Below are 15,853 nucleotides of genomic sequence, written 5' to 3' on the forward strand. Positions count from 1 at the left end.
AGGAAATGGGCAAATGCTTGAAGTGTGGGGCTACTTCAGCCACACTACTGCACAACCTTTGGTCATGCGGAGTTATTAAAAAATTTTGGAACAAAGTGGTAAACTATATTTCACAGACATTCGCATGCAGAGTATCATTAGATCCTCTGGCTCTTCTTTTTGCAAATTTTCAAAATTGGAATCTTAGCCCTTCTAACTTAAACTTACATCAGTTTTTAATAGTGCTGGTGACAATGGCGAAAAAATTAATAATGAAGCTATGGATTTCCAAAACTAGACCAAGGTTGGAAACGGTGCACATGATGCTCCTTAAAACTTTATATTTTGATAGATATGCCACTCTACCAGATGTGGAAGCGGGAGTGGAGAGGTTTTATCGTAAATGGGGACCTTACATTGAATCTTTATCGGAGGATGTTAAATGTGCAATTTTTACGATATTTGAACAAACTGATTGGTATCACTACAGGAAGATATCAGGAACAGTTCCTATTTCGAACTGACCTGTGTTCAGGTCCATGTTTCTGGAATTAGAAACTAAGTTTACACAACACTCTATTGATACTGCTAGACGAGAAATTTCTTGATGAGACGTTATATCCCATAATGGTATAAATATTGTGATTGAGATATGTTTTGGAGGAACGCGTAGAAATATGTTTGATATTAAACAACAAAACTCCCCCCCCCCCCCACCCCCTCCCCTCCCCTCCACCTTACTTGAGGTATTATTCTTACCCGGTTTATTTTCCCTTCGTAATTGTCTTTTTTTTTTTTTTTTTTTTTTCTACTTGCTATACTTCATTCAGTTAACATTGAACCGCACTGAGGTGTTTAGAATGTGTCGCTGTTACAATGCTAGGACATGCTGATCACAGGTGAATTTTTTACTGTTGCAACTCAGGGAACACTTCAGTTGAACCCTTTGATACTTACGCTTTTTGACTTATCATCAGTTGTATTGATATTAGATGTGATGTACAACGTGATCTTATATTATGTCCGATATGTTCAACCCTTGTACGATTTGATGGAAAATTCAATAAAAATATTTTGGAAAAAAAAAAAAAAAACATGTTATATCTATCACGTGTTATTCCTCCCCCTGCCCACTCATTACTGTTATTATTACTCTGCAGTTGCTGCTATAGTAACAGGACACCACATGCTCCTCCACCTGTATAATAATAACAGGACACCAAAGGCTGCTTCCCCTGTATAATAATAATAATAACAACAGGACACCACAGGCTGCTCCCCCTGTATAATAATATTAATAACAACAGGACTCCACAGGCTGCTCCCCCTGTATAATAATAACAACAGGACACCACAGGCTGTTCCCCCTGTATAACAACAGGACACCACAGGCTGCTCCCCATGTATAATAATAACAACAGGACACCACAGGCTGCTCCCCCTGTATAAAAATAACAGGACACCAAAAGCTGATCGCTGTACAACAATAATAATAAAAATAGGACACCACAGGCTGCTCCCCCTGTATAATATTAATGACAGGACACAACAGGCTGCTCCCCCTGTATAATAATAATAATGACAGGACACCACAGGCTGCTCCCCCTGTATAACAATAATAATAATGACTGGACACCACAGGCTGCTCCTCCTGTATAATAATAATAATGACAGGACACCACAGGCTGCTCCCCCATTGTGTAATAATAATAACAACAGGATACCACAGGCTGCTCCCCCTGTGTAATAATAATAACAGGACACCATAGGCTGCTCCCGCTATGTAATAATAATGAGGACACCACAGGCTGCTCCCCCTGTACAGTATATTACCTGCTGGTGCCGGACACGACTCTGTAGACTCTGAGGTTGCGATAACGGATGGTTTTTTTTTACGCTATTCCTGTAGTTGGAACGCAGATACCGGAAGTATGGTGGAACGCACAAGCTTTACGTAGAGTGGAACGCAGATACCGTAAATAAGGAGGAACGCACAGGCTTTACGTGGAATGGAACGCAGACACCGGAAGTAAGGTGAAACGCACAGGCTTTTCGTGAGTTGGAACGCAGACACCGGAAGTAAGGTGGAACGCACAGGCTCTACGTGGAATGGAACACAGATTGCGGAAGTTAGGTGAAACGCACACGCTATAAGAAGGTGGAACGCAGACCCGGAAGTAGGGTGGACTTTGGCTACATTGATCCCTAGTATTGGGTCAGTTGGGAGAATATGAGCAGTATACACATAACAATGGCGCTGGCGACGCTGCAACATTATAGTAACACTATAAAATAGCAGATTATTGCTGGTGGATGATTAGAGGAGTGATATATGTACCCCTGATAGCCGGTGTGAGGCGCCCTGCGGCCGCTGGTCATCACTGTGTACGGTGCATCTCTCACACACTCTGCGCTGTGCTTCCCGCAGGGAAAGTGCAGGAGAGTAATGGCTGGTGACCCGCCACTGTGATGAGACTGTGACGGGTGATGGAGGCGGGTGACTGGGAGTAATGTACAGTATTAGGCTCAGGCACCTCCAGCAATGGCGTACGGTCACCTATAGTCCCCACGTGTTGCTTCGGCCGCGCTCCGGTAGTTGTGGGTAGATGCTGCAAGCCGTTGCCGCCCCCCGCACTCCTGCACCCGGCCCATAGAGTCATATAATTACCATTTACCCTCATAACTTTTATTTTTGAGCAGCTACTAGCAGCAACAACGCAGTTTGGGCCTAATTCTGAGTTGATCGCAGCAGCAAATTTGTTAGCAGTTGGGCAAAACCATGTGCACTGCAGGGGGGGCAGATATAACATGTGCAGAGAGAGAGAGATTTGGGTGTGGTGTATTCAAACTGAAATCTAAATTGCAGTGTAAAAATAAAGCAGCCAGTATTTACCCTGCACAGAAACAAAATAACCCACCCAAATCTAACTCTCTCTACACATGTTATATTTGCCCCCCCTGCAGTGCACATGGTTTTGCCCAATTGCAAACAAACTTGCTGTTGCGATCAACTCAGAATTACCCCCTTTAGCACTTCTTACACTTTACCTCTCACCGTAAATATCCTATAGGGGTGCATCGCACAACCGACTTGTAAGACGTCCATCTTGCACTGCTTTCTGGCACCAGGGTGAGACTCACTATGTCCTAGGGCTGGATGTCATCCACTCATGCAGGAGTCTCACCCTCTCATTCTCCGCCCTATACCATGCGCAAGTTGGATGAACAGCAAAGGCGACATCCCTTTGGGGCGCACGCCCTTTCCCTCACCCTGTTCTGTGTTTAATTGCGTCTAGTGTATTGCACATTTGCAGATTATAGGGGAGATGAGGTCATTATATATATTTCTCTATCGTCCTAGTGGATGCTGGGGTTCCTGAAAGGACCATGGGGAATAGCGGCTCCGCAGGAGACAGGGCACAAAATGTAAAGCTTTAGGATCAGGTGGTGTGCACTGGCTCCTCCCCCTATGACCCTCCTCCAAGCCTCAGTTAGATTTTTGTGCCCGGCCGAGAAGGGTGCAATCTAGGTGGCTCTCCTAAAGAGCTGCTAAGAAAAGTTTAGCTTAGGTTTTTTATTTTACAGTGAGTCCTGCTGGCAACAGGATCACTGCAACGAGGGACTTAGGGGAGAAGAAGTGAACTCACCTGCGTGCAGGATGGATTGGCTTCTTTGGCTACTGGACATTAGCTCCAGAGGGACGATCACAGGTACAGCCTGGATGGTCACCGGAGCCTCGCCGCCGGCCCCCTTGCAGATGCTGAAACGAGAAGAGGTCCAGAATCGGCGGCAGAAGACTCCTCAGTCTTCTTAAGGTAGCGCACAGCACTGCAGCTGTGCGCCATTTCCTCTCAGCACACTTCACACGGCAGTCACTGAGGGTGCAGGGCGCTGGGAGGGGGGCGCCCTGGGAGGCAAATGAAAACCTTTTTTGGCTAAAAATACCTCACATATAGCCTCCGGGGGCTATATGGAGATATTTAACCCCTGCCAGAATCCATTAAAGAGCGGGAGACGAGCCCGCCGAAAAAGGGGCGGGGCCTATCTCCTCAGCACACAGCGCCATTTTCCCTCACAGAAAGGCTGGAGGGAAGGCTCCCAGGCTCTCCCCTGCACTGCACTACAGAAACAGGGTTAAAACAGAGAGGGGGGGGCACTAATTTGGCGTTAGAAATATATAAAAGATGCTATAAGGGAAAACACTTATATAAGGTTGTCCCTATATAATTATAGCGTTTTTGGTGTGTGCTGGCAAACTCTCCCTCTGTCTCTCCAAAGGGCTAGTGGGTCCTGTCCTCTATCAGAGCATTCCCTGTGTGTGTGCTGTGTGTCGGTACGTGTGTGTCGACATGTATGAGGACGATGTTGGTGAGGAGGCGGAGCAATTGCCTGTAATGGTGATGTCACTCTCTAGGGAGTCGACACCGGAATGGATGGCTTATTTAGGGAATTACGTGATAATGTCAACACGCTGCAAGGTCGGTTGACGACATGAGACGGCCGACAAACAATTAGTACCGGTCCAGACGTCTCAGAAACACCGTCAGGGGTTTTAAAACGCCCGTTTACTTTAGTCGGTCGACACAGACACAGGCACGGACACTGAATCCAGTGTCGACGGTGAATAAACAAACGTATTCCTTATTAGGGCCACACGTTAAGGGCAATGAAGGAGGTGTTACATATTTCTGATACTACAAGTACCACAAAAGAGGGTATTATGTGGGATGTGAAAAAACTACCGTAGTTTTTCCTGAATCAGATAAATTAAATGAAGTGTGTGATGATGCGTGGGTTCCCCCCGATAGAAAATTATGGGCGGTATACCCTTTCCCGCCAGAAGTTAGGGCGCGTTGGGAAACACCCCTTAGGGTGGATAAGGCGCTCACACGCTTATCAAAACAAGTGGCGGTACCGTCTATAGATAGGGCCGTCCTCAAGGAGCCAGCTGACAGGAGGCTGGAAAATATCATAAAAAGTATATACACACATACTGGTGTTATACTGCGACCAGCGATCGCATCAGCCTGGATGTGCAGAGCTGGGGTGGCTTGGTCGGATTCCCTGACTAAAAATATTGATACCCTTGACAGGGACAGTATTTTATTGACTATAGAGCATTTAAAGGATGCATTTTCTATATATGCGAGATGCACAGAGGGATATTTGCACTCTGGCATCAAGAGTAAGTGCGATGTCCATATCTGCCAGTAGATGTTTATGGACACGACAGTGGTCAGGTGATGCAGATTCCAAACGGCACAAAGGTGTATTGCCGTATAAAGGAAGAGGAGTTATTTGGGGTCGGTCCATCGGACCTGGTGGCCACGGCAACTGCTGGAAAATCCACCGTTTTTACCCTAAGTCACATCTCTGCAGAAAAAGACACCGTCTTTTCAGCCTCAGTCCTTTCGTCCCTATAAGAGTCATATCTGCCCAGGGATAGAGGAAAGGGAAGACGACTGCAGCAGGCAGCCCATTCCCAGAAACAGAAGCGTTCCACCGCTTCTGCCAAGCTCTCAGCATGACGCTGGGACCGTACAGGACCCCTGGATCCTACATGTAGTATCCCAGGGGTACAGATTGGAATGTCGAGACGTTTCCCCTTCGCAGGCTCCTGAAGTCTGGTTTACCAAGGTCTCCCTCCGACAAGGAGGCAGTATGGGAAACAATTCACAAGCTGTATTCCCAGCAGGTGATAATCAAATTGGTATCCGGTCGATGGATCGGCAGACGCTTGATCGACAATGCGAACATCGACCACGCAACATAGACAACATCTACATCGACAGTGTTCGAACATCTACAAACACAAGATCGACATCCCACTAACATCGGCACACACTACATCGACAAACACTGAACATCGACAATACGTATGCTCGATAAACAAAACATCGACACACAAATGATCGATCACGCACAACATCGAAACAACGTCAGGTCGACCAACAAATCATCGACATGTAATTGTTCTACAAACAAATGCATCGACCTACTGAAGATCGACCAACCATAGACAGACAAAACATAGATCGACATGTAATTGTGCGACAAACAAATACATCGACTTACTGAAGATCGGCAAACATTAGATTGACAAGTAATTGTTCGACAAACAAATACATCGACCTACAGAAGATCGACATACCATAGACCGACAATTTATCGATCGGCATGAAATTGTTCGTCAAACAAATACATCGACATACATAAGATCGACAAACCATAGACCGACCACTCATAGATCGACATGTAATTGTTCGACAAACAATACCCTGACCTGCTGCACATCTGCAACACCCTCCCCCCCCCGCTATTCCCCACGATACCCTTCCAAAGTCAGACGCCGCCTCCATCCCCCCTAGTCACCCCGCTGCCCGTCTACATTTACACGCCTAGCTAGACACCCCACTACATTACGCGCCCCATGTTTCACCGTGGCACTACAAGTAACACAACGCCCTGGCACTGCTCCCCGCTCTGGTAGCACAGTCACACCCTTTAAGGAACACCCCACCCATGTCTGCCAGCACACCTGGGCACCCGGCTGCACATCTGCAACGCTGACACCCTCCCCCCCCCCCCCCCCCCGCCCGCTATTCCCCACGATACCCGTCCAAAGTTAGACGCCGCCTCCATCCCCCCTAGTCACCCCGCTGCCTGTCTACATTTACACGCCTAGCTAGACACCCCACTACATTACGCGCCCCATGTTTCACCGTGGCACTACAAGTAACACAACGCCCTGGCACTGCTCCCCGCTCTGGTAGCACAGTCACACCCTTTAAGAACACCCCACCCATGTCTGCCAGCACACCTGGGCACCCGGCTGCACATCTGCAACGCTGACACCCTCCCCCCCCCCCCCCCCCGCCCGCTATTCCCCACGATACCCGTCCAAAGTTAGACGCCGCCTCCATCCCCCCTAGTCACCCCGCTGCCTGTCTACATTTACACGCCTAGCTAGACACCCCACTACATTACGCGCCCCATGTTTCACCGTGGCACTACAAGTAACACAACGCCCTGGCACTGCTCCCCGCTCTGATAGCACAGTCACACCCTTTAAGAACACCCCACCCATGTCTGCCAGCACACCTGGGCACCCGGCTGCACATCTGCAACGCTGACACCCTCCCCCCCCCCCCCCCGCCCGCTATTCCCCACGATACCCGTCCAAAGTTAGACGCCGCCTCCATCCCCCCTAGTCACCCCGCTGCCTGTCTACATTTACACGCCTAGCTAGACACCCCACTACATTACGCGCCCCATGTTTCACCGTGGCACTACAAGTAACACAACGCCCTGGCACTGCTCCCCGCTCTGGTAGCACAGTCACACCCTTTAAGAACACCCCACCCATGTCTGCCAGCACACCTGGGCACCCGGCTGCACATCTGCAACGCTGACACCCTCCCCCCCCCCCGCCCGCTATTCCCCACGATACCCGTCCAAAGTTAGACGCCGCCTCCATCCCCCCTAGTCACCCCGCTGCCTGTCTACATTTACACGCCTAGCTAGACACCCCACTACATTACGCGCCCCATGTTTCACCGTGGCACTACAAGTAACACAACGCCCTGGCACTGCTCCCCGCTCTGATAGCACAGTCACACCCTTTAAGAACACCCCACCCATGTCTGCCAGCACACCTGGGCACCCGGCTGCACATCTGCAACGCTGACACCCTCCCCCCCCCCCCGCCCGCTATTCCCCACGATACCCGTCCAAAGTTAGACGCCGCCTCCATCCCCCCTAGTCACCCCGCTGCCTGTCTACATTTACACGCCTAGCTAGACACCCCACTACATTACGCGCCCCATGTTTCACCGTGGCACTACAAGTAACACAACGCCCTGGCACTGCTCCCCGCTCTGGTAGCACAGTCACACCCTTTAAGGAACACCCCACCCATGTCTGCCAGCACACCTGGGCACCCGGCTGCACATCTGCAACGCTGACACCCTCCCCCCCCCCCCCCCCCGCCCGCTATTCCCCACGATACCCGTCCAAAGTTAGACGCCGCCTCCATCCCCCCTAGTCACCCCGCTGCCCGTCTACATTTACACGCCTAGCTAGACACCCCACTACATTACGCGCCCCATGTTTCACCGTGGCACTACAAGTAACACAACGCCCTGGCACTGCTCCCCGCTCTGGTAGCACAGTCACACCCTTTAAGAACACCCCACCCATGTCTGCCAGCACACCTGGGCACCCGGCTGCACATCTGCAACGCTGACACCCTCCCCCCCCCCCCGCCCGCTATTCCCCACGATACCCGTCCAAAGTTAGACGCCGCCTCCATCCCCCCTAGTCACCCCGCTGCCTGTCTACATTTACACGCCTAGCTAGACACCCCACTACATTACGCGCCCCATGTTTCACCGTGGCACTACAAGTAACACAACGCCCTGGCACTGCTCCCCGCTCTGGTAGCACAGTCACACCCTTTAAGAACACCCCACCCATGTCTGCCAGCACACCTGGGCACCCGGCTGCACATCTGCAACGCTGACACCCTCCCCCCCCCCCCCCGCCCGCTATTCCCCACGATACCCGTCCAAAGTTAGACGCCGCCTCCATCCCCCCTAGTCACCCCGCTGCCTGTCTACATTTACACGCCTAGCTAGACACCCCACTACATTACGCGCCCCATGTTTCACCGTGGCACTACAAGTAACACAACGCCTCCCTCCAACTGTCCCCCGAACACCAGCTATCACCAGCCATGTACCCCAAGACGCACACCGCTCTCTCTAGCCATCTACCCCTCTCCCACCATAAGCTCCCCCACAGCCGTGTACTGCCCCTATACGCCCCAGCACACCGGAACGTCACCCCGTTCTCGTGCTGAGGTGCAGCCAGCATTCCCCATTGCACTATATGTGCCAAAATTACACCAACACTACAGCTACATAATCCCCGTCGATAAGTACTGCAAGCTCCATAATGGCAGAGTTTGCTTAAATTAACCGTTCACGGACAACGTTCCAAGATACATTCCGGTTACTGTTTTTTTTTTTTTAAATTTGATTTAAATAATGCTATCACTGATGACACCAATCAAAACATAACATGTCCGTTCGCGCTGAAATCCAACCAATAAAATATACTCCTACATAAGACAAATCAACAGTTCAGTATAACCTGACGTATAGTGGTGCCACTAAATTAGCCAATAATACTACATGATTCCTACTTGAAGGAGGAGCGATGTTCCCGCACTTTTACACAGAATATAAACTCTGTCCCTCCCTTGCATAGGCGCCATTTGCTTGAGACTGCTAACTGGCTGTATACGGTCTGTTAGCGTCTTGTGATTGGCTTCTAGCGATTCTGATTTACATATCAGAGCTTTTCTGGAGAAGTGACCGTGACAAGAATTCTTCATACGAAGAGGAGAAGACCAATCCAGTTTTTTTTTCTCATCTTAATAGGTAAGCGCTGAGCTAAATGTACTCTGTCTTTCTATTACACTATCATGCTAAATAAACTGTCCCATGTTTCTTATTATCTCTTCCAACTGCTATCCCTGCCACTGCTGATTGGCATTATTTGTATATCTGTTACTGCAGTGTGTGAGATGTCGGTATCTGGCACTGCTTTCTGGCATAATGTGTGTATTTTTCACCGTTTGTTTGCCAAATGTGTATATCTGTCACTGCTTGGGTTCATTATTTGTGTATATGTCACAGCTGTTTGGCATAATTTCTGTATTTGGCACTGCTGGGTGGCATAATTTGGGTATCTGGCACTGCTGGATGGCATAATTTCTGTATTTGGCACTGCTGGGTGCCATAATTTCTATATTTGGCACTGCTGGGTGGCATAATTTGGGTATCTGCCACTGCTGGGTGGCATAATTTGGGTATCTGCCACTGCTGGGTGGCATAATTTGGGTATCTGGCACTGCTGGGTGGCATATTTTATGTATTTGGCACTGCTGGGTGGCATAATTTCTGTGTTTGGCACTGCTGGATGGCATAATTTGGGTATCTGGCACTGCTGGGTGGCATAATTTCTGTATTTGGCACTGCTGGATGGCATAATTTGGGTATCTGGCACTGCTGGATGGCATAATTTCTGTATTTGGCACTGCTGGATGGCATAATTTGGGTATCTGGCACTGTTGGATGGCATAATTTCTGTATTTGGCACTGCTGGGTGCCATAATTTCTATATTTGGCACTGCTGGGTGGCATATTTTGGGTATCTGGCACTGCTGGGTGGCATAATTTCTGTGTTTGGCACTGCTGGATGGCATAATTTGGGTATCTGGCACTGCTGGGTGGCATAATTTGGGTATCTGGCACTGCTGGATGGCATAATTTCTGTATTTGGCACTGCTGGATGGCATAATTTGGGTATCTGGCACTGCTGGATGGCATAATTTCTGTATTTGGCACTGCTGGATGGCATCATTTCTGTATTTGGCACTGCTGGGTGGCATAATTTATGTATTTGGCACTGCTGGGTGGCATAATTTGGGTATCTGCCACTGCTGGGTGGCATAATTTGGGTATCTGGCACTGCTGGGTGGCATAATTTATGTATTTGGCACTGCTGGGTGCCATAATTTCTATATTTGGCACTGCTGGGTGGCATATTTTGGGTATCTGGCACTGCTGGGTGGCATAATTTCTGTATTTGGCACTGCTGGGTGGCATCATTTATGTATTTGGCACTGCTGGGTGGCATAATTTGGGTATCTGGCACTGCTGGGTGGCATATTTTATGTATTTGGCACTGCTGGGTGGCATAATTTCTGTGTTTGGCACTGCTGGATGGCATAATTTGGGTATCTGGCACTGCTGGGTGGCATAATTTGGGTATCTGGCACTGCTGGATGGCATAATTTCTGTATTTGGCACTGCTGGATGGCATAATTTGGGTATCTGGCACTGCTGGATGGCATAATTTCTGTATTTGGCACTGCTGGATGGCATCATTTCTGTATTTGGCACTGCTGGGTGGCATAATTTATGTATTTGGCACTGCTGGGTGGCATAATTTGGGTATCTGCCACTGCTGGGTGGCATAATTTGGGTATCTGGCACTGCTGGGTGGCATAATTTATGTATTTGGCACTGCTGGGTGCCATAATTTCTATATTTGGCACTGCTGGGTGGCATATTTTGGGTATCTGGCACTGCTGGGTGGCATAATTTCTGTATTTGGCACTGCTGGGTGGCATCATTTATGTATTTGGCACTGCTGGGTGGCATAATTTGGGTATCTGGCACTGCTGGGTGGCATATTTTATGTATTTGGCACTGCTGGGTGGCATAATTTCTGTGTTTGGCACTGCTGGATGGCATAATTTGGGTATCTGGCACTGCTGGGTGGCATAATTTCTGTATTTGGCACTGCTGGATGGCATAATTTGGGTATCTGGCACTGCTGGATGGCATAATTTCTGTATTTGGCACTGCTGGATGGCATAATTTCTGTATTTGGCACTGCTGGATGGCATAATTTGGGTATCTGGCACTGTTGGATGGCATAATTTCTGTATTTGGCACTGCTGGGTGCCATAATTTCTATATTTGGCACTGCTGGGTGGCATATTTTGGGTATCTGGCACTGCTGGGTGGCATAATTTCTGTGTTTGGCACTGCTGGATGGCATAATTTGGGTATCTGGCACTGCTGGGTGGCATAATTTGGGTATCTGGCACTGCTGGATGGCATAATTTCTGTATTTGGCACTGCTGGATGGCATAATTTGGGTATCTGGCACTGCTGGATGGCATAATTTCTGTATTTGGCACTGCTGGATGGCATCATTTCTGTATTTGGCACTGCTGGGTGGCATAATTTATGTATTTGGCACTGCTGGGTGGCATAATTTGGGTATCTGCCACTGCTGGGTGGCATAATTTGGGTATCTGGCACTGCTGGGTGGCATAATTTATGTATTTGGCACTGCTGGGTGCCATAATTTCTATATTTGGCACTGCTGGGTGGCATATTTTGGGTATCTGGCACTGCTGGGTGGCATAATTTCTGTATTTGGCACTGCTGGGTGGCATAATTTATGTATTTGGCACTGCTGGGTGGCATAATTTGGGTATCTGGCACTGCTGGGTGGCATATTTTATGTATTTGGCACTGCTGGGTGGCATAATTTCTGTGTTTGGCACTGCTGGATGGCATAATTTGGGTATCTGGCACTGCTGGGTGGCATAATTTCTGTATTTGGCACTGCTGGATGGCATAATTTGGGTATCTGGCACTGCTGGATGGCATAATTTCTGTATTTGGCACTGCTGGGTGCCATAATTTCTATATTTGGCACTGCTGGGTGGCATAATTTGGGTATCTGCCACTGCTGGGTGGCATAATTTGGGTATCTGGCACTGCTGGGTGGCATATTTTATGTATTTGGCACTGCTGGGTGGCATAATTTCTGTGTTTGGCACTGCTGGATGGCATAATTTGGGTATCTGGCACTGCTGGGTGGCATATTTTGGGTATCTGGCACTGCTGGGTGGCATAATTTCTGTATTTGGCACTGCTGGGTGGCATAATTTATGTATTTGGCACTGCTGGGTGGCATAATTTGGGTATCTGGCACTGCTGGGTGGCATATTTTATGTATTTGGCACTGCTGGGTGGCATAATTTCTGTGTTTGGCACTGCTGGATGGCATAATTTGGGTATCTGGCACTGCTGGGTGGCATATTTTGGGTATCTGGCACTGCTGGGTGGCATAATTTCTGTATTTGGCACTGCTGGGTGGCATAATTTATGTATTTGGCACTGCTGGGTGGCATAATTTGGGTATCTGGCACTGCTGGGTGGCATATTTTATGTATTTGGCACTGCTGGGTGGCATAATTTCTGTGTTTGGCACTGCTGGATGGCATAATTTGGGTATCTGGCACTGCTGGGTGGCATAATTTCTGTATTTGGCACTGCTGGATGGCATAATTTGGGTATCTGGCACTGCTGGATGGCATAATTTCTGTATTTGGCACTGCTGGATGGCATAATTTGGGTATCTGGCACTGTTGGATGGCATAATTTCTGTATTTGGCACTGCTGGGTGCCATAATTTCTATATTTGGCACTGCTGGGTGGCATATTTTGGGTATCTGGCACTGCTGGGTGGCATAATTTCTGTATTTGGCACTGCTGGGGTTCATTACTTGTGTATATTTGTAACAGCTGGTTGGCAAAATTTGGGTATGTTGCACTGCTAGTATACTAATTATTATTATTATTATTATTATTATTATTATTATTATTAATATTAGTATGAATTTTTTTTTTTTTTAAGTTTTTTTTTCAGAGATGTCCGAGGAAGAAGCAAGGAGGCTTTCTCTATCCGCACAGGAAGAAGAATCCTCGGAAAGACAGCAACAAACATCACCAACCGACCATGGCAGAGTTTCGCATGAAGAAGCGGACTCGGGAGAAGAATCCAGCAGCAGGGCACCCAACTTCACAGATGAAGAAACGGACACCCTAATCAATCAAGTTGTTCATCACTCCTTTCAACTTTTCGGATCGCCGGCAAGAAATGTTCATCACCGATTCAAGGGAACGACGTGGAATGAAATCTCTGAATCAGTTTCTTTGGGAGGTGGGTTCAAGCGAAGCAACGAAAGTTGCAAGAAAAGGTTACGCGACTGTAGAAGATCCGTCAATCTCAAGATCCAAAAAGGGCAAAAATTACACAAGGATTGGGAAAAGAAGATGGAGAACTACTTCGTACTTGTGCAGGAAGAAATGGCAGGAACCAGTGCAGAAGGTATTATTTTTAAAAATTCTATAAAATTAATTTTTTAATATTCTTTTTAAAAAACTAATTATTTCAACAAAAATTTAAATTTCGTATTTCTTTCAAAAGGAGCCACAAAATATTCTACGCCAACAAAACATAGCACGCCACAAACGGAAACAACGCCAAAGAAGAAAACAAAATCGCAGAAAGGTTAGGGACATATCGTATTTTTATATATATATATATATATATATATATATATATATTCAAAAAATATTTTGTATGGAAACAAAACTAATAACTACAGTATGTTCTTTATATAAATATTACAGATTCCACAGTTAAGGCAAAGAGAAGAGTTTCTTTTGGATATCCGACAACTGGAGGAGGTGCTGAGGATACCGGTAAGGCATAGTTTTTGTACATGAAATTATAAATTTTGGTACATGTATATCTATCAATGGGTATATACCTCTAGCTTGCACTGTTTGCGTATCTTTAGCTGTCTGTATTTCTGGCACTGCATATTTTTGGGTTATAATTATTGTATATATCTATATTGACATTTTAGAAACCCAGATACAGCATACAATATTGCCGATTGATTCAACACTGCAAGCAGCGACACTTCAAGCAGAATCAGCCCAGATGCACCCACCCACGGTGCAGGAAGAAACATCATCCCAACAGCCACTTCCAGAAGAAAATTCATCACAGGGGCACCCACAGACACTGCCAGAAGAGTCCTTTTCACAGAGCTACCCTGCAATTGGAGACCATAATCTTGTTGAAAGAACAGAGCAAATTCCGGACATGGAAACTTCAGGCAGTGTACCAGAAGTCCTTGAATCAAAAACACCGGAAACTACGCCAGGAGGTAGCAATTTTATATTTATTTACAATTTAGGAGTGTTTAATTGTGTTCAACTGTAATTTGTTAAACTAAATTATTTACTTGTATTACAGAGTCATCACTCAATCTAATACTGGAAGCTTTAAAGAACATGGACCAATGTAGAGCTGAAGAAAGCCAAAGGATTAATAATCGTTTGGACAACATGGAACAGAACATCGACCATATCAAGACAGCTGTTGTTCAACAAAATGACGCAATGATATCGCTGGCCCGATACTACGATCAACTTGTGTCAGCACATATGTCGGTGGTTGGACATTGCAAGAGCATGGAGCAGAAGATTGAACAGATCAGCACCCAACAAAATGAACAGCGGGATGGAGAATCCCATCAGGAACAACTCTGTCGACAACACAATGATTCTCTGGAACATATTTCATTGCAATGCCAACAGATTGGAACAGGCCTTCAAAGCATGCTACTGTGGCAACAACAGTGCAACCTAAACACAAGCATGATTTCAACAAGCCTGCAGCTGATGACAGACGAAGGAAGAAGATTGCACAGCGCACAACCACAGCAGGCAGAACGAAGTTCGGAAGTCACAACACCATCAAACAGAACATCAATTGATCAAGAAATGTATGCTCAAGAAGAGAGAGGAGATCTGGCTTATCAAAGAGCATTGTCAGTTTTGAGACTGCAGCGTCAAAGGTCAGAAGAATTGGAGCAGTCCATAATACAGCAAGAGATGTGGAACAGAGCACAGCAGGAGATGTTGGAACAAGCACAGACAGTTATGTGGAACAGAGCACAGGAGGAGCATGCCCGAGCCCAGGAGGAACATGCCCGAGCCCAGGAGGAACATGCCCGAGCCCAGGAGGAGCATGCCCGAGCCCAGGATGAGCATGCCACAGCACCGGAGGAGCATGCCACAGCCCCGGAGGAGCCGTCAGGATCCCAGGAGGAGCCGTCCACAACAGCAAACTAGCCGGACACAGGGACCAGTCCGCTAATCAAGCACAGAGGCTGGCATAGAGCTTGGCGGAGGACTTGCCAAGGGTAAGTCATCTAGCTTTTTCCTCTTTCTTTTCCCCAACAAGCTAGGTATTTGTCCGTAGCGGTGTGCTAAGTTAGGGAAAGGAGATCAGCAATGGTGTCAGGGACAGTTAGTGACAAGCAAAGGTATTTTTTTTTATAAACTGACTGTGTCTTTTTTTCTTTACAGCATACCGACAACTGGCAAGACCTAATCGGAGAAGGGTCCAGTCCGCTAATCAAGCA

General features: G+C 47.4%; 2 protein-coding genes across 3 annotated transcripts in view; one reads left to right on the forward strand and one right to left on the reverse strand.

Annotated features, from left to right (window-relative positions):
• The window catches only part of LOC135054518 (oocyte zinc finger protein XlCOF22-like), a 64,899-nt gene extending 63,000 nt beyond the window's left edge, over window positions 1-1,899 (reverse strand). Inside the window, exon 1 of one of the 2 annotated variants that reach the window (XM_063957646.1) lies at window positions 1,813-1,899. The gene's annotated coding sequence lies outside the window, so the exon portion shown is untranslated. Of the gene's footprint in view, window positions 1-936; window positions 1,020-1,812 lie in introns of those variants that run through there. The other variant, XM_063957647.1, reaches the window with a different exon arrangement.
• An 11,371-nt stretch (window positions 1,900-13,270) lies between these two features.
• On the forward strand, window positions 13,271-15,611 carry LOC135054520 (uncharacterized). Its single transcript, XM_063957649.1, has 5 exons — window positions 13,271-13,740; window positions 13,840-13,923; window positions 14,046-14,117; window positions 14,285-14,590; window positions 14,680-15,611. Exons 1-5 carry the CDS (start codon window positions 13,281-13,283, stop codon window positions 15,558-15,560), a joined length of 1,803 nt encoding a protein of 600 aa, XP_063813719.1. The 5' UTR covers window positions 13,271-13,280; the 3' UTR covers window positions 15,561-15,611.
• Window positions 15,612-15,853: the final 242 nt, after the last annotated feature.

The sequence above is a fragment of the Pseudophryne corroboree genome, chromosome 3 (assembly GCF_028390025.1).
Source record: "Pseudophryne corroboree isolate aPseCor3 chromosome 3, aPseCor3.hap2, whole genome shotgun sequence".
In the NCBI taxonomy this organism is placed as follows: domain Eukaryota; kingdom Metazoa; phylum Chordata; class Amphibia; order Anura; family Myobatrachidae; genus Pseudophryne; species Pseudophryne corroboree.

What these genes read in the sequence shown, in the direction of transcription:
- LOC135054520 (XM_063957649.1), top strand. Translation starts at nt 13,281, where the DNA reads ATGTCCGAGGAAGAAGCAAGGAGGCTTTCTCTATCCGCACAGGAAGAA. An exon ending in GGCAGGAACCAGTGCAGAAG is followed by an intron (nt 13,741 to 13,839) that starts GTATTATTTTTA and finishes TTCTTTCAAAAG; the next exon opens with GAGCCACAAAATATTCTACG. An exon ending in GAAAACAAAATCGCAGAAAG is followed by an intron (nt 13,924 to 14,045) that starts GTTAGGGACATA and finishes TAAATATTACAG; the next exon opens with ATTCCACAGTTAAGGCAAAG.